The 26037-nt window shown below is 39.6% G+C and overlaps 1 protein-coding gene across 1 annotated transcript; it reads right to left on the minus strand.

Annotated features, from left to right (window-relative positions):
* Nucleotides 1–8148: 8148 nt before the first annotated feature.
* Nucleotides 8149–23432, minus strand: dnajc10 (DnaJ (Hsp40) homolog, subfamily C, member 10). Its single transcript, XM_085374252.1, has 25 exons — nucleotides 23364–23432; nucleotides 22147–22403; nucleotides 21867–22029; nucleotides 21665–21715; nucleotides 20427–20509; nucleotides 20059–20190; nucleotides 19304–19397; nucleotides 19075–19152; nucleotides 18832–18875; nucleotides 17407–17472; nucleotides 16890–16955; nucleotides 16720–16809; nucleotides 16478–16588; nucleotides 16281–16395; nucleotides 14560–14687; nucleotides 13040–13156; nucleotides 12847–12948; nucleotides 11374–11434; nucleotides 10788–10882; nucleotides 9961–10094; nucleotides 9725–9778; nucleotides 9447–9594; nucleotides 9136–9258; nucleotides 8523–8630; nucleotides 8149–8448 (listed from the first exon to the last, which is right to left on the minus strand). The coding sequence occupies exons 2-25, from the start codon at nucleotides 22354–22356 to the stop codon at nucleotides 8437–8439; spliced, it is 2385 nt and encodes a 794-aa protein (XP_085230378.1). The 5' UTR covers nucleotides 22357–22403; nucleotides 23364–23432; the 3' UTR covers nucleotides 8149–8436.
* Nucleotides 23433–26037: the final 2605 nt, after the last annotated feature.

Here is a 26037-nt window from a genome sequence, read left to right on the forward strand (position 1 = left end):
TTTACATACACATCTCAGTACATGTGAAAGCCAACTGTGGGCCATAAAACCTTTTTTATATTTGCAAGGGGTCTTTCATCATTTGACTAAAAAAAATTATGAATATGTGATAAATTCATAAAATGACAGTCGCGAGTCAGAAAACACACACGATGGCAGACAAAAAGTCCTTAAATGTGTGCTTGTTGCATTTCTCTTAAATTCGGTAATATTAATCTGTATTACATGGATCCTGTATTGGTACATATCTCTTGTGGAGCACAAAAGCTCCACCAACATTATGTCCAAACCTATTTATGAAGGGCAGCCAATCAGAAGAAGGTGATCTTGAATGGCATGCGAAGGGAGCTAAAATAGACTGCACCAAGGCCAAGAAAAATAAGGATTATCTTGAGCTGAGAATCATCCAAAGCTAACTGAGTAGAATCCAAAAATATAATAAAAAAAAAAATCATGTTGGAAATGTTAGAAAACGGAATGGTTAACCAGTTTTAACATTTCTCGTTTAAAATTGTAGGTAGATATTAAAAAAGGGACTTTGTAACACGTTATTTTTGTTGCGACTAAACTCTAGGCTTTTATTGGAGTTCTCTGTGGACGCAGCCATTGACTTTGTGCAAGAGGCAAAGTAAAAACGTATTCCCATTATGATATTCACATACTATATACTGACATGTAGCACACATGAAGTGCATTACCTTGACATAATGTGCTGTTGGGTTGGCCACAAAATCTGGGGAATGGATATAATGATGATGAAGCATATAAAATAATGGCTTTTGCACAGATTGACAATAAAAATACTCTACTGTTGGTCGTGTGACCAAGGTAAGTTGGCGTCATTTGCCCTAAGCATTCCCTTTTGTGTGTGTGTTTTGTGGTTTTCTTCTCAGAGGAATGGCAGGCTTTGCAGACTTTTCCTTGGATGTTAATCTCTTACATCTGAAAAATGTATGAGCATCACCTCTACTTTTAAAGTCATTTGAAAAACTTTTTTTGTTGTTGTTGTCACAGCAGCCATCCAAACTGTTACCATTCCCACCTGTGCTGTCCCTACTCTGACAGATGTGATCAGTGAGCAAAGTCTTTTTCTTTTCTTTTTTTTTTTTTTTTTAATTGAACTGCAATTTGCTGCTGCTGCTGTCTGAACACAGCCTCAAATAAACAGTATTCTCATTATCGCACAGTAACTCTGTTCATGTAAACACACTAACACTCAGTGCCACACTACTCTGTACTAACACCCTGATATGTTGAATTCTGGACTTCTCGTAGCAGTGTGAACCATTAAACATTTAGACAAGATAAGCTGGAGTGTGTCTGTTTTTGGGGTTTTTTTGTTTTGTTTTAAAAATCGGCCTTAAAATTGAGGCTGATTCATACCATAAAGGCTCATATAGGGCTTCACCACCTTGAACTACACCAGATTAAAAGCAATAAAGCTGAACTCTCAGAATTTCAGTGTTTCTTATTGATGGGAGTAAAGTTTAACAAAGCAGACCAGTAGCCGCATGAACTAGCCACTGTGCGTGTGTGTGTGTGTGTGTGTGTGTTTGTACTGCTTCCAGTAGTTCCTGAGTACTAATTTCCAGCAGTGTTTTCTCAGCTGCAGTTTCCATGAGAGGGAAGAGAAAATGTTTTCATGGATTTACTGCCATTACACCTCCTTATCCTCCTCCGCTTTAGTCCTCCACGCTCTTGTCCTCTCTGGTCTGTGCTCCGTGTTGACTTCAGCTGACTGCCTGACTGAAAACACACCTGGTGCTGGGATAAGGTGTAGTCTGTTTCTGGAGGCTGAGTGGTTCTATTCATGTTCCTGAATGCTGACACAGCAGAGAGTTTGACACCGGCCGACCTTGTTGACAGAAGTTAAAGCTGCTTTAAATCCTTTTTTTTTCCCCCCCCCCAACATCTGTTCATCAAGTTCTTAAACACTCATTGAAATAAAACTAAAAAGCACAAGTAGAAATGTTTCTTTGGCTTTTCTCATGTGTCATCACATCTGGTGCTGTCAAATATTTGGTTGTATTTCAGCCCGTTTTGTAAGAGCACTTGACAACGTTTCAGTGCTAGCTTGGTCAATTTTCTCGTCAATGTTTTAACCCTTTTTCATTTTTTTTCTATGCAACATGAATCTGATGTAGTCTGGTATATTGCCATATCCTAGGGTGTTTTTGCCCTAGCTTTTCCTATAGCTTCACTGATACTGATACAATATTATCAACATTCAATATAATATAGTATTTATAATATTTATATAGTGCCAAATCACAAAAGTGGTTGCCTCGAGGTGATTGGTATGGTAAGGTAAAGACTCTACAGTAATACAAAGAAAACCCCAATAATTATATTATGAGCAAGAATTTGGTGACAGTGGGAAGGAAAAACTACCCTCTAACAGGAAGAAACCTCCAGCAGAATCAAGCTCAGGGAGGGGTGGCCATCTACTGGGACCGTTTGGGGTCTGGTTGTAAGGTAAAGACCCAACAATAATGGGTTAGGGTTTTATCAGACTCTCTGATGCACGGTGTCAAATATGAGGCCCGGTGGCCCGAATCGACCCAGCAAAGACTCCAATCCAGCCCGCTAGACAGCTTTGGAAAATATGATGGAGGACATACATTTTTGGACTTTAAGTTATATTATCAGACATTTTACAGCTTTTTTCTGCTAATAAAGACCCCCCCCCCCCCCCCCCCCCCCCCCCCCCACAGCCATTCATATTACACCGAAACTGTAATAGACAGAAAATAATAGACAAACAATTAAATGTCAGAAAATTTCCTGTGTTTTACTTTCTAATTTAGATATTTCAGTTCAATCAACAAAAATTTTGTTTTGAAACTACAGGACAGTCTGGACAGTGAGCAACCAGAACTTTGTAATTTTACAAATTATCATGTAAAAAGACTGAGACGTGCTGTAGAAATTGCTTTTCTCTGTTTTATATTAGGATATCTCAGGGATTCAATATGTTAATTAAAGATTTTTATGATGACAGAAAGAACAGTTTCACTCGCCCGCATTAAGATCAAAGTGGGCTGAATGTGGCCCACATACAGTTTGACATCCCTGCTTAATGAGTCTCTGTAGCAGGTGTAATCCAATATTTTGGTTATGTTGTTTCACATGTTGGTCAGAATTACTCTGATGTCTTAGCCAGGGTTTAATCTATATATCTCTATCTATAAATCAATTTAATAATTTTGTAATGTGTTAGGAGTTTTATATGTTATCACCTTACATTTTAGCTCTAGTTTTTGGACTCGTGGTTTGAAACCATAGTCACCTAGCAGGGATTGATATCCCATTGATATCCTGACCTAGGTTTCTAGGCCAGGGCTTGGTATTAGTGTTTTGGGGGGTTTAAGCCCTAGTTTGGTCAGTTATGACATAATGTTTAGTCCTTTTTTCTGTTTTGCTGCCTTTATTAATTTTTCTTTCAATATTTTCCAATCTAATGTTTTTTCTTAGTATAATTCAAACCCTGATTTGAGCCAGTATCCACTGATGCTTTGTCGCCAGTTCAGTCTGGTATTTGCCATATTTTGGTCTTCTAACCTTTTGATGTTGCAGTCCTGATTCAGATTAGTTATTATTTTTAGCCCTAGTGTGTTTCCATCTTGTGATGTTTTGGCATAGTTGGCTAAATATCTGTTTGTTAGCCACCTTCTCTGAATTTTTTTTGGCCACTATTTCTTGTTGGTGTTGGGGCACTAGTTTTAACAGGGTTTCATCCAGTACCAGTGCTTCAGTTATAGTTCATTCCAGTATTATACATATCCCTCATTTGGTCTGATATATGCCCTGTTTTTTCTGTCCAATCCTTTTTTCCTGTGTTTCAGATCATGATGTTGTCTTAAATTTAGTGGTCTTGGAGTTGTGCTAATAGGGGTTTCAGGGTCTTGTTTAACACTTGGTGGTGTTAAAGGTTAAATGAAATTTCTCCAGTGTTAACAACATCAACAAATGATTATGGAAATGTGGAATCTTTTTTCTCTTAATGATGTTATTTAATGCTAAAATTAAACAGCTTAAACGTACACAGAGCTACTCTGGCAGGATTTTCTCTTGTGTGTTAATCATTGTGATAAGGCATGTAAAAGTTTGTTCTATGCAGCACACAGCGTCACAGGAAGCGGTGCTCTCCAACTCAAATATGGCCAGCCAAATCTCCAAGCGTCCAACACGGAAAGTAATCTGACATCATCATCAAAACACACACGCACAGGACTACCAGGTCGGTTCCCACAATAACTCAGCGAGTGTTTGTCCAACTTGTTGCTCCATTTCACATAATGAAACAATAGAATGCACACGCAGTAAGTGATTCCAGTGGTTTATGGAGCAGTGCTGCGTCAATGCTGACCTCCAACTGCCCACAAAACGGAGAGAGAGAAAGAGGTAAAGGGGGGGACTACATAGAAATGTCCTCCTCTAATAATGTTCAAGTGGAAAGTATCTAAGGTCATTTAGGTAATTACAGTAATAGAGAACATTTTAACTATTGGTCTTTTCCAGACTGTGAGAATTTCTATGTCTGATGGTTACACTTGTATGTAATTATATACAGATTTATATAGAGAGGGACGTGATGCTGTCCAACAGTATAATGTGTAAGGTTTGTGTAACAGGTGAATTACTAAAGGTAGACCTGAAACACAAATGCCTAGCATTATATTTTTTATAGGTGTCACTGATCACATGGACACATAAAGTAATTTAATTTTCATGTCCCCCATAAAATGAACCACGCTAACCTCAGTGATCCTCTCACGTTTCATCTACCGCATAGGGTAAGTAGCAACCAGGTCCTGCTAATCAAAACAACTCTATAAAATCAGAAGTTTTGGCAGTTTGTAGGTGTGCAGCATTCTCAGGTGTCTTAACACATTTTCAGCATTCAGCGAAAACAAACACCTCATAGGAGCTGTCAGTGGCGATGGTAAAGGGGTGATGATTTGGGCTTGTTTTGCAGCTGCAGGGCTTGGGCACCATGCAGTCACTGAGTTGACCATGAACCAAACCAAAACCAAAGTGTTCTAGAGTCAAATGTGAGGCCATCTGTCTGACAGCTAAACTTGGCCCATATGAGGTAAAGCAACAGGTCAGTTATCCCAAGCACATCTCAAATCTACAACACAATTGCTGAAAAATCAATGAATCGAGGTGTTGCAGTGGCCCAGTCAAAGTCCAGAGCTCAAATACTGTAGTGGGACCTTGTAAAGAAGAGCGGGCCAAAATTCCTCCTCAACAATGAGAGACTGATAAAGTCCTACAGAAGCAATTACTTCAACTTACTTATAATTACTGCTAAAGGTGGTTCTACAAACAATTGAATCATGGCATGCACTTTCACAGGGCCGCACAGAGCCCTGGGAAAATATTTTTTTCACAGGACTATGTTTGACCTTTTTTCTGTTTTCAACACCAACTGGATGGATTACTGCGAAATTCGCATTCCCACTGGGATGAGATTAATTGTTGGTTATGCCCAAGATGTGATTTGTTGCCAAACAAATAGGTTATCAGCAAAATCAAGAATAATCTTCACGAATCACATGGATTTAGATGGGTGTAGCTACTGTGACGTCACTGGTTTGTGAACTCCTTGAGAAGAAAGTTTTCACTGTCATCACATCACAGTGTTGGCGTTTTCAAACTGGAACCAGCAAGCACGTTTGTTAGCTAACAACTTAAAAATCATGAGTCATTAGCCAAGACGTATATCCAGTTAATCCTGCTTTCTGACTCTTAGAATGACCAAAATGTATAAAATGGAAATAATGTTATATTAGGTATGAACCAAAATGAGTGAGCCCATCAGGAAAGTGCTTACTGCAGTCAGAGCTGAGAGCCCTTTCCCCAAAGACTTCTACAGGGTTTTTCATGCAACAGGTATCCCCCCCTGGTGGCCACTAAAAGGCATTACCTGAATTGGCTTTGCTTCTCAGAGCCAGAGGCTACATTCATCTTTTACACTATGGTGCAAATTAGCCAGATATAAGCATCACTGCTGCTTAGTAGATTTTTACTTTTGAGGTAGACTCTCACCTACTGCTACAGAAGACAAAGAAGAGTTTCTCATTATCATCAAGAAATCTTTAATGTGAACCTGGCCAGTTTCCCAGTGTGATCATCAGAGACAGATTCGATGAAAATTATATGCACAGAAACATTAATATCACCACCTTTTTCTGTCTTACCGAAGGCATGGATGAACTTTAGGCTTCAGTTCACAAGGTTAGCAGACCAGCTGCTATCTACAGCTTAATTTATTGAGTATAGTATAGTCAGTGTCGGGAAGGTTACTTTTAAAATGTATTCCATTACAGATTACAGAATACATGCCCCAAAATGTATTCTGTAACGTATTCTGAATACTTTGGATTACTTAATATATTATCATGCTGTTTACAACTATGTGAATGTACTATTGCTGTGATTTATTATTGTTACTGAAGGTCCGCGGCTCCGAAGCGTAGTAAAGGGACCTCTGACTAATACGGCGGGTTCCGAGTTGGGCTCATAGCCGAAAAATAGCTTTACTTTGTTGTCTGGGTCAACTTTGCTTGCGAGAGACAGAGAGAGGCGTTGAAAGGCTGCTCCAACGGAAATTATTGTTTCGGAGGAAAACACGAACACAGCGTACAGTCGAGTCTTAATAGCTTACAACTGGGCAGGCACTCTTCTTGGCTGCAGTGGTTATTATTATATTTACATGCTTCCAGCTCCCGTTTCTGCTCGATGACAACTCGTACTTTTCTACTCGCCTTTTTCTCCCTGTTAGCTTAGCACAACAACAACAACAAAAAGGCGCTCTCTCACCCAGGAAACACGCAGAGAGAGAGTGTCACCCTGTAACCATGGCAACTGTAACGCTGCCACCTGGAACAACAGAACGTAGCTGTCAAACAAAACCAAACAGTCCTGACCCGCGACAATATGAAACAGGAAAGTACTGCCGTGTAATCCATTTATCTCAACAAAGTAACTGTATTCCAAATACCACCTTTTTAAACGGTAACTGTAACGGAATACAGTTACTCATATTTTGTATTTTAAATACGTAACGGCGGTACATGTATTCCGTTACTCCCCAACACTGAGTATAGTAGATTAGTTTTCTTCAGACCACATAATACAGAACCGTGACACAATGTAATGTTCTCATGGTAATGTAATGTGACTCAGGTCCGTTGTGGATAAGCCCGTGTTCCAAAAGTTGAATCAGTGCACAGGTTCTGTTTCCTGATCAACTCTTTTCTGGGGAAGTCACTGCACAGAGAAGCAACAGTGACACCTGCTGCCCTTCTTAAGATACACAGCCATTACAAACCATTAAAAAGCTCCAAATTATTTCAATACAGTTTGTTGCTTTTGTTTTGTTTTTTATTTGTGTAAAATTTCCAAGAGCACAAGATAAATGCATCAGTTTTATTTGTTTGTTTTTTCTGTGGGAATACATATTACATATAACAAGTAATTAATGATCTAATTAACTTTAACGCATTAACAGTATAAACCTTTTTTTTTTACTGAGGATTTCAGCGGGCACCCAATCCTTGATATATTCTGAGCTCTTTTCAGAGACTTTATAAACCCTGTCTGCACGTATTTATCTTGTCAATCCAACTTTTCTTAAGCTCCTGTCTCCTACAGTTTTCAGCCAGATGACACAGTGAGTGAACAGTGAGTGAACAGTGACACCTGCTGGTCAAAGTGTGAATAACTAAGAAAACATCTACAGCTGTGTGTTTACGTTCTGGGGTCCATACAGAGCATTGAGGTGGACGATCATGTTTTCAGCGGGGCTATTGCCACCTCATGTCCCTCTGGATGCACCCCTATCCAATCCCCAAAAACTCAGTTTGACACACAGAAAAGCAACAGTGTTGAGAAACCATGAGATTGAAATGCATGGCACTTTTGCTTGAGAAAAAAACAAAGTAATTGAAAGAGTTAATACTTTGTGATTATTTCTTTTTTCTGAATCTTGTCAACATCTTTGTATACTTTGAATTTAACCTGCAGGGATGGTTGTAAAACTCACAGGGATGCACACACATCTAACAGAAACGAACCGTTTTATTCTCAAACAGTTTTTACATGAGCAATAAAATACAACACTATGTCAACAATTGGATCGGTGAGTGTGTGTGTATGTGTCAGTAACATGATCAATACACAGTGTCCCAAAGTTTTACTTCATAGAGTAAATAGAAACAATGGAGACAATTATAAACCAAACATAAACAAGGCAGAAGTGTTCAGTACATTCAGCACAGCAGGTAACAGTCGGTCCCAGTGTTCCAGCTGTAGCTTCTATAAAGGAGTGTTGACCGATTGATCATCTTGCTGGGCCAATCAAATTCACTTCTGTCTCTACCTGACCAATCAGGTGGCTCATCTTCCTCACAGTACCGCCCGCTTCCATCACAGCTCATCCTACAACATACAAACGTGTCAGACTCCAGTTCAGCGGCTGGGTTGATTTGTGCTTGAAGTTAACCGGCACTTACCTTTGGCTTATTGTGTAACCGTGGCAACAGCTGTTGTAGCCGCTGTCTGACGGTGTCAGCGATCACGTTAGCGTCTCGGCTATTGATATGCTCCCCACTCTGTTCATGCTGTCAGAACACACACATACACACACATTATAATCTTTTCCACTATTAAGTCAATCCATAACTGATTCTTTCCCATCAAATCTGATGATGAAGGCTGTGCTTTTTGCTTTTCTTTTGTTTTATAAAAGTAAACTGAGCTCTTTTTTTGGTGATGAATATAAAACATTAGATTATAAACCTTGCTTTTACTTTTTTTTAAATGGTATTTGATGGACAAAATGTTAGAATGGGGAAAAATCAGGAGTTGATTCCTAATTAACAAAAATATTTGGGAGAAGACAGATTCACCAAAACAAAATAAAAACAAACATAAAAAACTGAAGCATGGAGAAAAACATGGCAAGCAACACAACTTTTACAAAATAAAAAGAGGCTACAGCCATGAAGTCTAATCCTAGAACATTCTTACTCTGAAGTGACAGTGCTAGTCACGGTGTGTGTGTGTGTGTGTGTGTGTGTGTGTGTGTGTGTGTGTGTGTGTGTGTGTGTGTGTGTGTGTGCTTACCCTCTTTTTTCCCAGGTATGGGTACAATCTGACAGTTGGGTAGGCGGTGATTCCAGCTAACTGACAGGTCTGATAATGAGCCTGACAGTCAACCTTCCCTGCCCGGACCTCGCCTTTAAGCATCTGTCAATCGCACACACACAAAAAGCATGACTGCAGGACTCTTGACTACAAGAAAACCATACTTTTAAGAAACTCTTAATTTGTGCTTCGTCCCACAGTCTGTTGGAGAAGTTTACTTTCGGTTTGTCTCATCAGTCACTGCAGAAAAAAAGCAACAAGATTCATGCAGAGAAGCAAAGTTTTCACACCCGAGCTAGGACCTCAAACTCCGGGGCAAAGTGTTGACAGGGTCCGCACCAGGGGGCATAAAAGTCCAGGACCCAGTGATCCCGACCTGACAGAACCAGAGATCTGAAGGTCTCTGGAGTAAGGTCCACAGAGGCTCTGGGTAAAAAACTGTACACACAAGAGAATAACTCAACTATTAACACTGTACACGTCCCATTTCATTGGTTCTTTTACTGCAGAAAGAAAGAAAAACCCTAAAGAAATACAGAAAGACAAGAAAAGGCAACTTGCATCTCACCTCAGTGCCCATGTTCTCAGTGAATGGGCATCTCTGTGCCAACCATTATAACTCCTACAGAGACAGGCAGGCGAAAAGGAAATCAGTAATCAATAATCTAAGTAAAAAGAAGATGTAAGAAGGTAAAACAAATAATTCTGATCATCTGAGATGTTGTGATGAAACTCATATCCATATTCTCATCTCCTGGGAATATTCATTTCCCGACATCTGAGCATGTAAAGTGAGTTACATACGTATAGCGATCTGGCTGCCGGCTGTTTCCAGGGTACAGGCGGATTTCTGGGTATGCTCTCACACTCTGGCTCTGACAGAACGACTGAAAGCGCTGACAGTCGACCGAACCGACCAGGATCTGACCTGAAAGCAGCTGGATGGAAACCAAGACGGCGTCAGGTTAGAGGCTGCTCTCTCCTTCTGCTAGCTGAGTCCTGACCCTCTGTTTTCATCTGCTGATTTCTGTCACTTGCTTTAGGTTCATAAACAAAATCCCAATGTTCCTGGTTTTCTTCACAAATTCACTGTTTTGTGGAGTTGTGCAGATTCAGTCATAGGTATTAATTTTAAAACTGACATCTAAACTGAATTTCTTTCCTTTAAGGTTCATATATTTTTGGACCAGGGCACAATTTGGCTATTTTAACTGTTTAATAAATCGCATTCAAGCTTATGTTATACAATAAATATGGGTTTAAAGGAAAGAATCTCAGCTCAGTTTTTAGAAATATGCCATTAACTGTCAAGGACAGGTCATGCTGCAGAAACAAATCTATCAAAGAGAGAGCAGGAAAATTATGAATGGCAAATTGAGACCTTTGTACATTCTGAAAACAAAATACAAAAAGTGTCTACTAAGGTTCATCTAAAGCATACAACAGCAGAACAAGCTGGAGGCCGTGTCATGGCTCGAGCTTCCAGTGGCTCAGGGTTACTGAAGTTTACTGATCAGGTGACAGTAGAGTGAAGCAGCTAGATGACCTTTAAAGTTTATACAGCTCTCCTTCTTGTGTTCTTTCAGTTTGTGTCTATGGTCTATATATGGCACATGTAAAGTGAGTTATACCCGGGCCATGCGTCTCCATTCAGGCATCAGAGCCTGACAGGGACCACACCAGGGAGCGTAGAAATCTACCGCCCAGATCTGTCCTTCATCTCGACCTGCAGCAGAGAAACAGACCACTGTGTTAGACTTTAACTTTAATAATCCGGCCTCTATGGTGCTTTAAACTGAAAGATGGGAATGGGTAGTTTTCATAAAACAGCAATTGCAGCTGTCAAGTTCTTTTACAACAGTGCTGTTCAAAGTCTTTGCAACTAGCCCTTTGTGCAAGAAGCAGTTTATTGTCACGGCCGTGGTTCAGGGGGTTAGGAAGCTCATCTTGTAACCGGAAGGCTGCCGGTTCAATCCCCAGCTCTGTCTGTCTTAGTCGTTGTGTCCTTGGGCAAGACACTTCACCTACCGCCTACTGGTGATGGCCAGAGGGGCCGATGGTGCGGCAGTCTTGCTTCTGTCAGCCTGCCCCAGTGGTTTGCCTCCACCAGTGTGTGAATGTGAGAGTGAATGAATAGTGGAATTGTAAACCACTTTGAGGGTCTCGAAAAGCGCTATATAAATGCAATCCATTATTATTGTCAGGAGCAGGTTTTACCTTTAATTTTCTCTGTGAAGCTTGAAGGATCCAAAATCAGGACCGATGGATTAACCAGGTCCTGCAGAGATAGAAAGAAGCCCTTTGTGATCTCACTGTCTTTTAAATACTCCACTTTGAGACCAAAGGCAACCAAAGGAAAACAGCAATGAAAAAAAATTATACTATGCATCAAATGTTATTTTGTAATAATATTGACAGTGGTGATGAGCCCTTTAGCTGCAATGATTCACTGAGTAATAAAAAAAAATTGATCATAAAAAAATTCTCAACACAAACTTTGCTTCGATGCTTTGGTTAATGCACGGCTCTGTATTGCACTGATGTGTTAAACGATGTAAACGTGAGCGCTTAACACAGGTGTGACTAAAACAAACCTTCAGAATAAATGTGTTTAGGAGCAGCGTGTGAATAAAAAGTCGGACAACATTCAGCCCACTCAGGCCTCAGTTTTAAACAAAAACACTGATAACACAACAGCAGCAATGATGATGATGCTGGCAGTTTAACGTGGACCCGGAGTCTGTTTACACACCACAAAGAGCAAAGAGACGGAGCCGTTACTGAGACATTGAGCTCAGGTAGAATGAAAGAAAAATGTTTCTAGTGACGTAAACAGCAGGGCTGTTCCTGTGATCACCAATGGTAAAAGGCATTAATCTTTAGTGGGGGAAAGCGAGCGGGAGTCCTTCATCAAAACACCCGATCATCAAACTCTGACGTAAAGAAAAGCAAAGTTTGTAGCTGCTCCGTCCACCGCTGTTTGTTTTACACAGAAAAATCTGCAGTAAATCTCCAGAAGTTGTATTAAAATGTTCAGATGAACCGTTAACTTCGTCCGAACCCGTGTTCAGCTCTCTGAAGGCTGACAGCAGCCGTCCTATTTTAGATGGAAACAATACCTGCAGTAAACAGGGATCAGTCTAAAGGGGGACATGGGGTGTAAAAAACCATATAAACGTCAAGTGCTTTCATAAAACATTTCAGATTAAAGTGAAATAATATAAAATATTGTATCAATTAAATTGCACTAATATTTAAATATATAAAAATAAAAGCTTTTTTTCACAAGCCAATAAAAATGTGTTTAATATATATATATTTGCATTTAAGAAAGCGTTTTCTTAAAAAAAAATGAAATTAATATGGTATGCAAATACAGCTAAAGGGTTTAGCTGGGTTTCTTCTTTTACATGCAGTGAAACTTTAAAATATTGCAATTTCCAAAATGGAAACCAATGAGCAGTTCATTCTGAAAGACCTGTAATCTCTTTTGAGTTTTTATTATTGCTCATAAATGAAACTCAAGTATTTCTTATCCGATTACTTGATTAGATTACTGATTCATTTGAAAAAGATTACTCATTACAGCTGGAGCTGTAAATTTCTTAAAGGTACATTTTGACCAAACGGTGTACAGATGACAAAAATCCAGGCAAAGAGGAGCCATTTCAGTTGTATTTGATGTAGTACCTGTATAAACTCCAGGATGCCATCAGCTGAATGATGGCCTTCATATTCATGCACAGAAGAACCATTAAAGATCACTGTGGTGGGATAAGCCTGAATATTATACTGAAAAAAGAGAAAAGTAAATTACTAATTGGTCGGCACATTTTAGCCTTAAGCTTAAAAATCAACAATATACACGGATGTGTGTGCTTACTCTAGAACAGAGGTTGTGATGGATGGTACAGTCCAAAGTGCCAAACTTCATCTGCCCAGCTAGCTGGATTGAAGCTTTTCGCAGTTCCGGCAGTAAAGCTCGACACGGGGGGCACCACTGCAAGCAAGAGCCAAATGTTTGTGAGGTTAATAAGTAGCAACGACAATTCTTACCCAATGTTCAAATCTGAGCTACCAAGGATTTAGGCTGTCGGTGGTCGTTATCACGTCAGTAGTTTGGTTTTTAACTAGTGCTATTTACAAACTTCAATTTTCACAAAGTGGTAATAGATTAAAACTGATTTTAAGTCCCATTTTCTCACTTTTGGTTTTTAATGTTTTTACTACGGTTGACAAAGCTTGATTAATTAGCCCTTGTTCACACAGCGTTCTCAGTGTTTCAGGGTCTTTCTTGCCTCTTACAAGCTCACAATGCTCCCAACAAAGTGGTCCATATCTGCCTCGGAGTTAGTGACTGTTTGTGTTGTAGGTGTAGCACCACCACCAGCCCTGAAGTTAAACAAGGACTCTGACTGGCTGCATCATCAGTGCCAAAAACATTTGGCGCAACCAGCAGATTACTCTTGTGCTACGTTTGGTCCCTTAGCTCATAGCTCAGTCACACTAGAATAAAGATAGTATTAAACTGTCAAACCCTGCAATTATAAAATAAATAAAAAATAACAGTGATTGCATTGAATATTGTTTGCAACTGAAGAATGCACAAATAGCTCGCCTGGTGGGAGACGTGTCTCCAAACGATCCCAGTCCAGCTCAGACTGGATGCAGTCACGTGAAGCTACATCAGGGTCAAAAGCTATTTCAAAGTGAAATTCTGATATTTTTTATATTTAAAAAATAAAAAAATACAATTTTTTTCTTTAATAATTATTTTATTTTAAATAATTTATTTGTTTTCATTAACTTCTTTTTTTGGGTTTCAAATTTATTTTTTTTCACTTTCAGACTTGATCCTGATTTTGTGTTGTGACAGATTTCCAAAGCTTTGCAAATAACTCCGTCTAAAAGACAATGCAATCAATGTGAGTCAATCTGGACTGATAAGAGTAACTTGCCTCATCGATTGGCTTTTATCAATGTTTTACAGTCAATTGTCACATTATCACAGCTGTGTGTAACTTCTCAATCGCATTCAGCCAAATATAACATAAATATCAACGCTTAGAAGAAAGAGAACAGTATGGATATATTTTACAATTTATTTACTGGTTGTTCCAAAGTGGTTTACACTTTGTATTTTAGTCACTGAAGCAACTTTAGGTTTAGTCTACTATAATCTCGTAATATTTAATCAACTAAAACTAAAAGATTTAGATGCAACAACTACAAACTCTTTTGTAGTGAATCAAATGTAAATAAATAAATAAAGGAAGAGTTTGTTGTTCACTTTTGAGGTCACAGCTTAATAAATCATTTTAACCACTAAAATAACCACCTACGTGAAAATCTGCCACCAAAAGCACAACATCATAATTGTGATTAAAGTAGTCAAATACAAACCGGAGCGAAGAAGTCGACGAGCCACGGCTCCTTTCTGTCTGAAGGAAAGTTGTCCGGCCCCAGAGTGGTGACAAAAGCTCGAACGCTGTCCCTCGCAAAACCCACAATATTGTACAACACATCTTTGCCTACACAAAACACACGAGTTAATGCAGATGAGCAAACCTTCTCTGAACGGATTAACTTAATAAGCCATTGTTCAACCAACCTTAGCAAACTGGCTCCTCAAATAATAACATGAGCCCTTTTTTGGAACTCCTCTATCCTTGTAACCTTGTAACAAACTGCTAGTTGGACAAGACGTACATGTCCTCCTCAAACATGCAGAGATATTCAAACTAATTTAAACAAATAAAATGCAAGTGGAGAGCAACATGTATGGGCTCAAAATGTGGTCATAAATATTTTGTACTTGTAAATCGGTTTTGTACTTGTAAAAAAGATTTGTATGTGTAAAAAAGATTTGTGTGTGGACTTAGCCAAAAAAAACCCTGCAAGTTACAAGTACGAATTTTGACCCTATTTTTCTTCCTTTAAGCTGATTGGTCAATGTCATGTCAATCACAAATTAAACAATCCAATCAGAGAACAGATGGGTTTGGCTGTCGGAGGGGCACTTTTTTGAACTGCAGGTCCTTGAAGGGTAATCTCTATATAAATATCCGATAGCAGTTAGGTCCCCTAACTTTCAGCAGCTGTTGAAAGGATAAAGTTGTGGTATGTCAGTGGTTAGAAATACCATTATTACTTTAGGATTAGTTTAGCACAAAGTCAGGGCTGACCCAGGACCATTGCTGTGAGTCACAGTGCGCAGCATAAAAGTCCTTTCACATCGGACGCAGGATGTGCTGCTAATGCTAATTGCTAACTAAAAGCAAAGGATCCAGAATTTGTTGCTGGCTGCTGGGCTCTGTGGGTTTTTGCAGCAGCTCTACCTGTACTAGATGCACCTGCTCCTTGTCTTTTCTATCTCTGACTTTATGTCCTCTACAAGAGTTTCTGGTTTTTTTGCTAGTTCTTCAAATGTTCAATAAAAACATGTATGCTAATTCATAACGAAGAAAGCTTTGTAATGAAGACTGTCATTTCCAAAACACTGCCCCCCCTGCGTCCGCAGCGCTGTTGAAAAGGCTGTGGAAGTCCCTGTGTTAAACACGTAGTCCTGTGACACAAAAATCACCAAACTCGGACGACCACAGACTGTTTTCCTTCGTGGTGATGAAGGAAAACGCTGGGTTGGCATGTAAAAGGGCATTTATTCCCTTCAAAGACCTGCAGTTCAAAAAAAGCGCCCCTCCGACAGCCAAACCCATCTGTTCTCTGATTGGATTGTTACATTTGTGATTGACATGACATTCACCAATCAGATGAAAGGAAGAAAAATAGGGTCAAAATTCGTAGTTGTAACTTTCAGGGTTTTTTTTGGCTAAGTCCACACACAAATCTTTTTTACGCACGCACAAATCTTTTTTACGCACGCACAAATTTTTTTTACACACACACAAATCTTTTTTACGCACGCACAAATCTTTTTTACGCACGCACAAATCTTTTTTACGCACGCACAAATCTTTTTTACACACACACAAATCTTTTTTACGCACGCACAAATCTTTTTTACGCATGCACAAATTTTTTTTTACACATACAAATCTTTTTAACAAGTACAAAATATTTATGACCACATTTTGAGCCCAGTACAATGCAAATGTAGTACTGACCATGGTGGATCTCAAAGTCGTGGATTCCCAGTCCTTTAAAGACAGCCATACAGGGTTTATGAATGTAAAGAGACTGACACAGCTCTGAGTCCGCTATACAGTCCACTCTGCCAACCTGGAAGGACAAACAGTCAGTCAGACAGGCAGGCAGACAGATACATGCAGAGACACGCACAGACAGTCAGATAGACAGATACCTGTATGTGGTCATTTCGGAGGAAAGCTTGTAGCTTCTTGTACTCGTTGGAGGCAGAGTTTTTGTTACCAAATGTAAAACTGATTAACCAGCGATGATGGGCCAATTTACTCTGGACGAAACAAGTTACACTGCATCAGAACAATTTTACATTGTACTTCTGTATTATATTGAATTGCGCTGTAATACAATACAAGTAATTGTATTATGCACAGGTGGACTGTGCATCTGGAGTCAGAATACCTGGAAACTGTCGCTGGTGAGAAGTTCCAAATCAGGTAGATGGTTGATGACCTGATTATAAATTTCTTTACTGTCCAGAGTATTCAGCCACTGAAACACATACACATAGAGTCAGTATTCCAGTACTATACACAGTATTAGCACAGACAGTAGTGTGTTCTTCGTCTTACAAGTACACTGTCTGGTTTATTCAAAGCACTTCCAGGTGGGAATAAAGCAGTTGCTCCACTGGTCACCTGAAACACAACAGAAAGATTAGCCAAGCAGGTGATACTGCTGGAAATAACTAAATCAGTCTAAAGTCAGTTCTAAGCAGAGCACTATGTGTTGACAAAATATCATCCTCCCTCCTGGCTGTAGCTCAGGGGGTATTGCAGGTCATCTACTAATTTACTAATTGGAAGGTTTGGTTTGTTCCCTAGTTGCTCCAGTCTGCATGTCAAACTATTCTTGGGTAAAATACTGAACACCACGTTGTTGTCTCATTGGAGTGTGAATGTGTGGAAAAAAGGGTGAACGAGGCATGCTGTATAAAGTGCTTTGGGTGCTGAGGTAAAGTAGAAAAGCACTATGTAGAAACCATTTACCCCCATCTTTGCAGATGATACTCCCACTTACATTGTATATAAACCCAACTACACAGATATCTCATGCAAGTACCATTACTATAGTACTTCTGACCCTTACCTGGAAACTTGCACAGATCTGTTCATCTGCTGTGCAGTCCATCCATCCCACCTTAACCAGACCATCCTACATTCAGACACAAACACTTAGCAGTTATAAAGAGATCAAACAGGCGCTGTAGTATTTATTACAACACATACATCAGCATCACAGCTACTAATAAACTTGTCATGATAGAACTACAAATAAAAGTTAGATTTTTTTAAAAGATTTTTAACATTACACAATGTACGTTACAAATGAAACATAACTTGAGGATAGTGAGCTACCTTTATAGGATTCAATCAAATTGCCTAGACGACACTAACTGTCATAGGTCTGTCGGTCACACACAGACATCGTTTACAAGGCTGTTCCTCGCAGCTATTAGATTGGAATGACAAGCTGGAAATCCAAAGTACGTCCTCACTTCAAAAGGTTAGAGGACAAATGCATGAAGATGACACACAACCCCTCAGAGAAAACATTTGCCTGTCATTCATCAGCCCCAAATAAAGCTTATCATTTGAAAAATATAAAGAGCCACACAGCAACACTGTGGTTAGACACACGGTCTCTTTGGTGACACATTCACATAAGTAGAATTTAGCATTTAAGCCTTTTTTTTTGTCTTTGTCTTTCATGTAGGACAGTGTTAACATTATTAGTGACATATATCCTCAAGGCCCTTTCACATAGGACGCGACATGCGCTGCGCTGACCGCTAACTAGAGCGAAGGACCCAAATTTTGTGCTGTGCTGACCGTTGTGCTCTGCCTGTACATCTTTTTTTTTGCAGCCGTTTTACGTGTAGTAAGATGCCCCTGCTCCTTGTCATTTCAAAATCTCTCTCTCTGACTTTTCTCTCTTCTCAAGTACTTTAGAGGAAAAAAATGACCTCTTCAAGTGTTTGAAAATTTCTAAATCCATCCAGGGCCAATTTAACCAATCCCATAAAACACACCTGCTGTGTGTCTGTGATATCACATCTCTAAAGCAGTTTTGTTCTGTTCTTCACACAGCTTCAAATGACATAAAATCTGAATGATCGTTAGAAGCAGAGCATGTAGTCTGCACCAGGCCTTATAATTTGACTAGATTCTCTCTATGCCTGATTTACTGTCCTCCTTATCTGCTCCGTGCAGCTTGAAGCAACTTCCATAAAAAATATTTTATGTAAGTGATGTGGCGCACAAAGCAGATTCAGGGATTCTTCTGAATCACACTGCAGTGTGTCTGGTGGGATTTAAGCATTTCTCTGAGTGGGTATTTCAGGTGTAAGAGTCATGGGTGTGGGAGACTGAAAACCAAAGCTGCGTGCCCCTCCCTGCATGGCTTTATAAAATGCTCTACTGGCTCAAATCTTTAAAGTGAATTCATTTATTCAGCAGACACAGCATGTCTCTGTGATAAACAGCTGTAAAAACATTACTGCTGTTGTCTCACCAACATTCCTGCCAGCTTCTGTCTCGTTCTTGGCTCCAGGCAATCTGAAAAAGAGACAAACACCATTTATTTTAAACAACAAGCTTGATAACACCAGTACACTCTGTGTGTCCACGTATCAGAGCACATGGTTATGTAGACTGATTTGTGACACATCTGCCTGTCTTTTCATAAAGAGTCTTGTATGTGTGTGTATGTGTGTGTTAGCATGCAAAAAAAAAGCTGACTGTGCACATGTGTTACCTCCACTGTCAGAGCAGAAGGTGATCAGCCAGCCAAGCCCTGACGAGAACGCGCTCTCTATCTCGCTGAACACGTTACCTGGAAAAAAAAACATTAGTACGTATAGGATGAGGAATAAACTCGAACAACAGAAAAACTCTCCACAGACTGTATTTCACTGAAAGTTTAGCCAGACTGCTCGCTAACACAAAGTTAGCTCATCTCAGTGTGGTCGCGGGTTGTAGTTCACCTTGCCAGAGCTGAGTGATGGTTGTAGTGATGAACTGCATGGAGAAGCGAACCAGGTTGTCTCTATTGCGCTCCCCATTGAATTTCTCTGGTCTCTACAGAAATGCAAAGAATTGATAAGAAATTATAAGAAACAAAACATGGAACATGTTAAATAAAGCTTTCAAACAGTGAGCGCAAACTTTTATGTCTGGGTTTTACTTTGTGAATGTGTGAATGCACAAACTCATCAGCGGAAAAGTGACATTACAATGCACCAACTAAACATGTGCCTCAAGCAGCAAACATCAAAGAGGTTTAACAGAAATAACCACTCGGCTGTCGGGTCTCCATCTGTCTGTCTCCGCATCCACAACAGAGTGCAATCAAAGCTATACACGGTTCTCCAACAGCATCAGTAGTTGAAGTAAATGTACCCTTGAATGAGAACGTACTCACTGATTTTCCTTAACATGCACTTTTTGCTTAGTGTAAACAAACAAAGGAGGCAAAGGATAAATAAGCTGTTTGCCTATCATAGGAAAAGTTCAATTATGGACTAACACTGGTAACTGCATACAACTGGTTTCAAGCTTTTGTCATTACTTTGATGAGTCTGTTAAACTCATTTATCGACGTTCGATTGAAACTTTTACTTGGTGCCTGCTCAGGTTTGTAGTGTTCAGGTGCTTGAGCTAACTCAGTATGTGCATGTACTACATTCATTTTTCAAAGTTGAGCTATATCCATTTTTGCTACAAAAAGCAGCAAACACACCTGTCCTGATCTGTATATGTACAGACTGGGGTAGCTGTTGATGCCCTTCCTCCTGCAGAGATGATTGTTGTCTCCACAGTTCACCGCTCCAATCCTGATCACACCATCCATCTCCTTGGCAAAATCCCTCCACTGTGACATGCAAAGGTCAAAGCAAACAGACACGTACATATTTTAGTAACTCACTCTGTCTGACACAGAGTCTAACTCTGTCTATGTGATTATTATCAAGTTACAACTTGAGCAAGAAACTAACAAAACCAGGAATGTTTTTCTAACAGATGCATATATAACACAGAAGAAAACAAAATCATAAAAGGGTGCAAGACTGAGGATGTGTGTTTAGTGTGTTTCTTGTGTAGTGTTACCGTCGGAGCCAGCTGGTGACAGTGGGAGCATCGTGGGAAATAGAAGTTGATGAACCAGATTTCTCCAGAGTTCACTGCTGCTTCTGAAGCAGACACACAGACACGTCAGTCACTACCTGTTTACGCTCTTGTTTCTCACACGGTGTTTGTGTCGTGGTGCCTTTGAAATCCTTTTACTGTTGCTCCCACTGATAAGAGTGGGGTAAAACTACAGTTTGGAGAAAGCTGCACAGCTGTTCTGCTTTATGCTAAGGTCTGAAGACTTACAGGAAAAAAGGTTTACGGCACATATATACACACACAAAAAAAACAGACAGCAAATAGCAGTTACTCTGGAGTTGGACCAGCCATTCCCAAACTTCAAAGTTTGAATTGTACCCTGCAGCTCACCCAAAACTAAAATCAAACAAGAAAACCATTAAACATTCCCTTTGTGTTTTCAATTTGATTTGCTGCTGACAGGTTTACTTCCAGATTAGGCTCTTTGTGTCTGATGACAAGATATGAAATAAGTTCAGGATAAAAAACATTTTAGAACCAATCCAGCATGCAAGACAAACAACTGAGAGCCTCTTCACTCATGAGCAGAGAATTTGAAATCAGAAGAAGACAAAGACATCCGTCATGAAAGAATGGAACCTGATGTCTATGTGACAGTGGGTAGGACTATTACAATTACAATGTGTGGAACCGCACATAGTAATTACAAGTGTATAAATGTGCGTCTGGGATGTCAAACATAAGACTGAGGGGCGAGAACTACAGATTAGATTTTGGACTTTGTACTGTGTTTTGTCTTTCAGACAAAATAATTTTTCTTCAGTCCTCTCAGACTGCTCATTGTGGATAACTAAATGTGAACATTTGAGAATGTGCTAAAATGTTTTTATACAAGAACAAACAAACAGTTTGTTTGTTTGGTGGGTTGATTGGTTGTTTGGGGCCATTGCACTGTTTTTCTGTTCCAGCACAATTAAGATTAGCTCAGGCTCTGTATGACAATGAACTAAAATGTGTTTGACACCTCTGAAGTTAATTATGCAATGTATGATGTCTGTCATTAAACAAGAACAACAAGATTTCAAAAGCCAATCAAAATAAATTTGAGAAATCTTTAAATTTACATAGTTCTTACGTGTTGGCTTTTTCTGAAAGGAAAACATCAAACAATCGAAAAAGGATGAAGGTTTTTCTCATTTGTACACTAAAGCAAAAACAGAATATGTTTTATATCTTACCAAAGTCTCCACTGTCCAGCGTGATGATCTCCAAATCATCGTCATATATACCTGGACAGAAAGACGAACTTAAATACTGAACAACTCTTTGTTCACAGCAGAGCTAGCTATTCTTTTCTTTTTACAATATCCTCATAAAACGATTTCTATACAAACAATTGTAAAAATATTCAAGTGTTGTAACATCCCATTGGTTACTTACCAAAGTCATATCTGTAGTAGTTCCAGCTCTCATAGCGTCTGCCCTGCTGCTCATCCAGTCCTTTTTCTCCATATTTATCATATTTCTTTCTCAGGTCTTCATCCTTCAGAACTTCATAGGCACGATTGACCTGCAGGAACTTCTCGTGGGCTGAGGGGTCACCCTGAAATAGTCGATAAGCATCAGTTTTGTCAGGGTTTCATAGAGACGCGACAGATTTCAGAGAATTACTGTGTCATTTTTTTGTGTTTCTGGATTGTGGTTTGTCCGTGTAACTCACAGGGTTTTTGTCAGGGTGCATGGTGAGCGCCAGCTGCTTAAAGGCCCGTCGTATCTCTTTGGTCGTCGCTTCCCTGCTGACTCCCAGCAATTCATAGTAGTCCTGGCCCTCTGCCCAAACTGCCACCAAAAGGACGGTGAGGAGCATCGGCAGCACCATAAGCCAGATGGACCGAGGGTGTTGGGCCCTTAAGGCAACCCTGTGCGCCATCGGGAATGTTCCTTCAATGAGTCAACAAGCAGCCGCAACTAAAGGAACTGGGGCAGAAAGACACAAAGATCAGTTCTAAATACCCTGTCCACCCAACCCTGTAGCCATTACCATCCCCTTGCCTCACTAATATCACAGTAAGTGAGGCAAACAGCTTCTTTCCACAGCAAGAAAAAAAAACAAATACAGTCACTACAGGAGAGCCAGCATGTCACCTTAGGAGTGTCGTTTACATATGTGGCCTGTTTGGATTGGCTTAAAGGATGGAAGCATTATCTCTACTTTTATATGGCCTCAGGCTTTGGAAGGACAAGTGGTCTGCAGATAAAAGAAAGAGGAGCATTTTTTTACACCGTTGTCTTTTGCATTGCAGTTTCCTGCACCTTGAACTATTCAAACAGTTGCTTTGATATCCGCAGATTTCTTCCCTGTTTTCAGGGTCACTCCAGGAGGATCGCCTATTTTTATGGTACAACAGTTTTCCTCGAGAAAAATGAACATACTACAACATATTTAATTTTACATCTTACACAAACAAAAATTTAAATGAAAGCTGCATCTGCTTCCACGAAGCTGCCTTTTAATTAAATGGTAATTACATTTGATAAACGGTAGCTTTCAAAGTAAAAGCCTCCATTTCTCTATTCTTGATCAGAAACAGAGCATCCATGTAGATTTGGGAACTGTTTACGAGATTAAGGGAGAAATAAATAGCAATAATAGCACTTAGATATTTTAATCAAAATTCCAGAAGATTCTGAAAAACAAGCCTAGTGAAAAATATTTTTCTTGATACAGTAGACGAAGCCAAAAAGGCGATACATCAAAGTACATGCATTGTTAACACGCCTGTGGTTATTCCTGTTACAACTTGCTCAGCTAACTAGCTCGTTAGCTTCACTGCGACACGGAGCTGTTTGCTGTCTTATTGGTGAAGCAAAAGCCAATATTCATGTAATATTTAGCAGACATTTCAATATTAATTTTTAATGCGTCGGCTTTGTTACCTTTAAAGAGTCCCAACTTCCAAAAGTCTGGAGATGAAGATCCGCATCAGCGTCCGGCTCGGACCCGGCATCAAGTTGCACACAACAGCCCAAGCTGCTTCCGCTTACTGTGCTTCACAATAAAGGTCGTGCACCTAAACGGTACACTCTGAGTCTCACACAGACAAAACTAAAACTTTATGTATGTTCAGAAAGCCACTCGTTAATCTAATTTCATTGTGTTATTCTGTTTATGATGGCCTGTTCCCAGTGTTGGGAAGGTTACTTTTAAAATGTATTCCATTACAGATTACAGAATACATGCCCCAAAATGTATTCTGTAACGTATTCCGTTACGTTACTCAATGAGAGTAACGTATTCTGAATACTTTGGATTACTTAATATATTATCATGCTTTTTACAACTACGTGAATGCACTATTGCTGTGATTTATGAAGGGCTCCGAACCCATAGTAAAGGGACCTCTGACTAATACCTCGGGTCTGTGTCGGGCTCGTAGCCAAAAACTAGCTTTACTTTGTTGTGTGGGTCAACTTTGCTAGCGAGAGACAGAGAGAGGCGTTGAAAGGCTGCTCCAACGGAACTTATTGTTTCGGAGGAAAACACGAACACAGCCTACAGTCGAGTCTTAATAGCTTACTTACAACTGGGCTCGTCAGGCACTCTTCTTGGCTGCAGTGGTTATTATTATATTTACATGCTTCCAGCTCCCGTTTTTGCTCGATGACAACTCGTACTTTTCCACTCGCCTTTTTCTCCCTCCTCACGGTCACAGACCCATAACGTGTATGGCAGTCCATTCTCCCTGCAGCACGGACTACACTGCCCATGAGGCTACATTCTTTAGAGTAGCATTCTGCCTATTAGCTTAGCACAACAACAACAAAAAGCCGCTCTCTCACCCAGGAAACACTCAGAGAAAGAGCGTCACCCTGTAACCATGGCAACCGTAACGCTGCCACCTGGAACAACAGAACGTAGCTGTCAAACAAACCCAAACAGTCCTGACCCGCGACAATATGAAACAGGAAAATACCAACGTGTAATCCATTTATCTCAACAAAGTAACTGTATTCTGAATACCACCTTTTTAAACGGTAACTGTAACGGAATACAGTTACTCATATTTTGTATTTTAAATACGTAACGGCGGTACATGTATTCCGTTACTCCCCAACACTGCCTGTTCCACCCACCAGCTAGCGTTATAATTTTATTTTGATAACAGAACTCTAGCTACCGGATACTTCTTGGTTTTCTGTAGAATAAGTGACAAATATTTAACAGTATTTGCCACATATTGATGACGTTCACGCAAATGGTGTGTTCGTTCGTCGGTGGATGTGCGATCCCAATGCTTCCAATTGGAATTTCAGTGTCCGGAAAAGAATTATGAGATAAAAATTTCTTATGCATAATTAAAATAAAGTAACCAAATGGGGGAAATATATAATATTCAATTAAAAAACGTTGATTTAATTACTAGATCAATGCATTTTAGTTATTCTTGAACTTTTGGTTAATTGATCAGCAATCCAACCTTCTAATATTTCACAACATATTTGTTTTCTAGCATTCCTTGTGTTTATTACACTATATGTAAACGACCTGTAAGGATTGTTTTGTTTGTTCTTTCTACTAGTGCTTTTCTTTTCATGGATTTTTCGTGGATGCAATTACTCCATCAGTCAGTACAGGTCCCAAAGAGGTTATTAATGTGATGCTAAAATGCTGATGTTTAAATGAAGCTATTAAAAAGTTCATTTACGTTAGACTTTTCAGGTACTTAGGTTGTAGTGATTTCATTAAAAATCCTCGTTTGGCCATACCAAGGGGTTAATAATGCTACAAAAATCTTATTTTTAAAGCAGTTCCCTTAAGAACTGGCCACACTGGATCATCTTTGTTTGTTTATCATTCAACACTGATTCCCCGTCAAATAGCAGATTGTATCACAGGAATAAAGTCTGTAGTGGTCAAGAGTTTTCTCCTGTGACTATGTACAGAAACACCCTTTTTCCACAGAGCTTGGTTGCCAGGTTTTCCCTCGTTTAATGTGACTGGGTCAGATTTTACCCAGAATGTGAAACATCTAAAATAGGAATTACAACTGGAGCACTTACAGCATGAAGCAAAAGAAAAAAGTGTAGTACAGTCTATAGTATATAGATTTTATTGAGTCCCTTAAATGTTTTCGGTTAAGCCAAAAATAAACAGATTGAAGAATCATTAAAAACAGATCCCTAGTATGCCTGTTGATAAAAAAAAATTAAGTGTAAGAAAATAAAAGCCCTCAGATATTTTCTTTTCTTTGTACGTTCATTTCATTCATTAGAAAAATACAAAGGAACGACGTTACGCAGGGCCATTGAACGCGTCATCACATTGACGCTTTCTAAATTCGCCGGAAGTAAGCTGTAGTACTTCCAGTTTAGCGTCAGCCTTTTCCCAGTGCCTCTGAACTCCAGAAACACCCCGTGGCGGACTGAAAGAGTAGATTTTAAATCGGTCAGCTGTAACAGTTTAGGTCCTTAAAAACAACACTGACTCCTAGTCGCGTTTACGGTGCAGTAACAGTGAGATATTGTGACACATCATTTAGCTTTGTTAGCCGCGTTAGCCGGCTGCCATCCTTTTTTCCGAGCGTCACTTCCTACTTTTGAAAATCGCGGC

Source organism: Diplotaxodon limnothrissa, linkage group LG16, assembly GCF_057381915.1.
Source record: "Diplotaxodon limnothrissa isolate DT_005_m linkage group LG16, D_limnothrissa_male_GT1.1, whole genome shotgun sequence".
Lineage (NCBI taxonomy): Eukaryota > Metazoa > Chordata > Actinopteri > Cichliformes > Cichlidae > Diplotaxodon > Diplotaxodon limnothrissa.